Source organism: Chenopodium quinoa, unplaced genomic scaffold (genome assembly GCF_001683475.1).
Source record: "Chenopodium quinoa cultivar QQ74 unplaced genomic scaffold, ASM168347v1, whole genome shotgun sequence".
NCBI classification, from domain to species: domain Eukaryota; kingdom Viridiplantae; phylum Streptophyta; class Magnoliopsida; order Caryophyllales; family Amaranthaceae; genus Chenopodium; species Chenopodium quinoa.
In genome coordinates, this window is record NW_018743389.1 from 5,189,721 (window position 1) to 5,193,203 (window position 3,483).

General features: G+C 36.1%; 1 protein-coding gene across 1 annotated transcript; it reads right to left on the reverse strand.

Annotated features, from left to right (window-relative positions):
- Positions 1-334: 334 nt before the first annotated feature.
- On the reverse strand, positions 335-2,338 carry LOC110738518 (zinc finger MYM-type protein 1-like). The gene is made up of 2 exons (XM_021918928.1): positions 1,581-2,338; positions 335-1,472 (listed from the first exon to the last, which is right to left on the reverse strand). The coding sequence occupies exons 1-2, from the start codon at positions 2,336-2,338 to the stop codon at positions 335-337; spliced, it is 1,896 nt and encodes a 631-aa protein (XP_021774620.1).
- Between the last annotated feature and the right edge of the window lie 1,145 nt (positions 2,339-3,483).

The following is a 3,483-nucleotide window of genomic DNA, read 5'->3' on the forward strand; positions in this document are numbered from 1 at the left end:
AAATTACATAAACATTACATTAAAATTACAAGTTCATTCTTCGAGTCTTCATACTTTGAAATCGATCAATAATCTTTTCGTCGGAAACTCGTAAGAAGACATCCTTCTCAATAAAAGTGACCAAACAATCATTCATAAGTTGATCACCCATGCTATTTCGCAACTTGTTTTTGACACATGTCATTGCAGAAAACACTCTTTCAACACTTGCCGTGGCAACGGGAAGAATCAACATCAACTTGATAAGCAAATGAATAAGAGGAAAAGTCTTATGCTTATTGGTTTTAACAAGCATCATAGAAAGAGAATTAAGGTCATTTAAACCTTGAAATCTTTAATCATTTAGCATATTCTCCATGAATACATCAAGTTGATATTCAAGAGCCATCAAATCAAAGCTTGAAAATTCTTCGGGATAAAAAGAGGCAAGTTTAAGTACCTTATCTTTATCAAAGGATGAGAAGTTATCTTTAGGACTTAAACAAGCCATACATAATAGTAACTCCATATTCCTCTCATTAAATCGTTCATCAAGTTCTTGAAGATGCAAATCAATTAGTCTTAAGAAAATTCCAACCCGAAAATGATGTTCATTTGTTGCTTCTTCAACAAAACGTCTTGATCTTCCATGAGGAACATAAAGATAATCCATAGTGGGAATAACAACACCATGTTTAGTGCAAAATGAAGTTACCTTGTTTAAGAGAGTATCCCATCCTCGCTCCCTCATTTTTTGCAACACCGTTTTTGTATAAGTGACAAGTTCCATGGCATTTACAATATCTTGCTCCTTTCTTTGCAAAGCAACACACAAATCATTAGTGTATCCAAAAATAGTCAACATCAAGTGAGCAACAAAAATAAAGTCAAATGACTCTAATTGTCCTAAAACAATTTGAGCTTTGAACTTATCTTCCGATGCACCATGCTTCCCAATTTGTACAAGCACCTTAATAATTGTAGGAAATAAGAGGATGACATTTAAAAGTGACTTGTAATGAGAACTCCAACGAGTATCCCCGGGCCTACTCAAACCAAGTTCTTGATTTAAACCCGATCCACTCACAATATCCCCAACATCCAAGGCTCGAGCAACTTCTTGAGCTTGATCTTGACGAATCATTTCTCTTCTCTTGCAAGAAACTCCAACCACATTCAACAAATTTCCAAGTATCTCGAAAAGCCAACCACAACTATCATTCTTTTTAGCAACGACAACTAATGTTAGTTGATGTTGATGAGCAAAACAATGTATATAGTAGGCACTTGGAGTATCATTCATAATCAAAGTCTTAAGGCCATTTATTTCACCCTTCATGTTGCTAGCTCCATCATACCCTTGCCCTCTTATCATAGATGGGCTCAATGAATGTTCAACAAGTAAAGACATGATTGCATCTTTAAGAGTTAAAGCGGTAGTATTAGCAACATGAACAATGCCTAAAAATCGCTCCATTACCTTTCCACTATCTCTATCAACAAAACGCAAAACAAGAGCTAGTTGTTCTTTTTGGGACACATCACTTGACTCATCGGCCAATATAGCAAAGTAATCATCACCAACTTCTTATATTATGCACCTAGTTGTTTCTTTGGCACAACAGTTAATAATGTCCTTTTGAATAGGAGGGGAAGTCATTTGACAATTTTTAGGTGCATTTTCAAGAGTATGTATCCTTACTTCCTCAACCTTTTCTCCTAACCACTTCAAAAGCTCAAGGAAATTACCCCTATTATATGACTCCCCACTTTCATCATGTCCACGAAATGCCAAACCTTGCCCCAAAAGAAATCTTAAACAAGATAAAGATGCTTTCAAGCGGATAAAATATTCACTTTTAATCACATCACTTGCATTGTCAATCACATTCAAGATTGATTTCTTTTTTTCATCTCTTAAATTCACATATTTCTCATAAGCAAGATTATGAGCACTTTTAATTCCACCAACATGCTTCTCAAATCTTTCCGGTTTATTCCATGCCCTAAACCCTCCATCAACAAATGCATCACCCCCCGGTTTAATACCAACTTCATTCTTGAACAAGTAACATACAAAACAAAATGCAACATCTTTTTCAATACTATATTCAAGCCAATCCCATTTGTTGAACCAATGAACACTAAAGCGACGCAAACCAGACACTTGTCTTGTAGGGAAGTCATGAGTTTTTGGTTGGCAAGGTTTTTTAAGAATATAACCCCTCCTAACAGCATTTCGTTCATTTGCGGGGTAATCCATAATGTTTATTCTTTTTCCCGGATCATGAGGAAGAAGTTCAACATCATACACCAAATCTTCCTCTAATGGTACATTACTATTACTTGAACCACCCATTTCCATACTATTTTCTTGACTTTGAGGGGAGCTAACTGAAGGTGAGTTATTGGACTCATTTTCATTGAGTCTCGTTCTTTTAAACAAGAATTGTCGAAGATCGGGTTGTTTAGTTGCCTTGGATTTGTTTGAATTTGGTGAATCTTTTGATATTTCCTAGTTAAATTGAAAATTATATATCAATTTCCACAAGACCACAATTCACATCATTACATAATAACAAAACCTAAGATTTTAAATTTCTAATTCAACTACACATTTCAATAATTTACAATAATTAATAATTTAAATTCACATTTCACAAAAACAGCCAAACACTCAAACAGGGGAAACATTCAAACAATCAAACAAATATAAATCAATAATCAATACCCACAAGGCCACAAATGACAAATTCACAATAAAAATATAAATTATAAAACAATTAAACATTTAAACAAGTAATGAAATTCACTTAATTCAGATTTACATAATTACATAATCAATTAATCATACCTCCATTGAAATTCAGATTTACTCCTTACAGTAAATCTGTAAATGCGAAGTTGCCGACTTGCGAACTGCTGCTGCAAACACTTTACACTTGAACACCAAACGTCCAAACTGCTGGCTGTGTTGCGGTGGCGCGGTGCTGGGCTGCTGGGCTGCTGCTGCAAACAGCAAACACGAACTCACGAAGACACGATTCACACGAATTGAAGGCTGTCCGCTGTGCGCTGTCGTCTGTCGAACCTCGTCATTGGCCTCACTGCTGCGAACTGCCGGAGAACGGTGGACAGCGTCAGGCGACTCTGGCGAGGTGAGGGCGAATCGAAGAGAGAGAAATTAAAAATTGAAAGACTTAGGGTTTGGCTGCAAATGTCGCACAGAGCATTCTGTAATTGCGTTTTTTTTGTTTTTTTTTAAAATTTTTTTTTTAATTTTTTTTTTGAAAATGGGGGGACAAGTGTCCCCACTCTTCCCCTTCTAGCTCCGCCCCTGCCTGTTGTGATGTATTTGTTGCAGAATGAATGACCCAATAGTGTTGAGGTTCAATACTGAAGAACTACGAGAATGGAGGAGTATAAGAATTGCGGAGAAGCAAGATTAATGGGTTTTCTCTGATTTAGGGTTATATAAAGAAGGGGAAATGATTTGGAGGGAAA

What these genes read in the sequence shown, in the direction of transcription:
- LOC110738518 (XM_021918928.1), bottom strand. Translation starts at nt 2,338, where the DNA reads ATGGGTGGTTCAAGTAATAGTAATGTACCATTAGAGGAAGATTTGGTG. An exon ending in TGTGCCAAAGAAACAACTAG is followed by an intron (nt 1,473 to 1,580) that starts GTGCATAATATA and finishes TTTTGTTGATAG; the next exon opens with AGATAGTGGAAAGGTAATGG.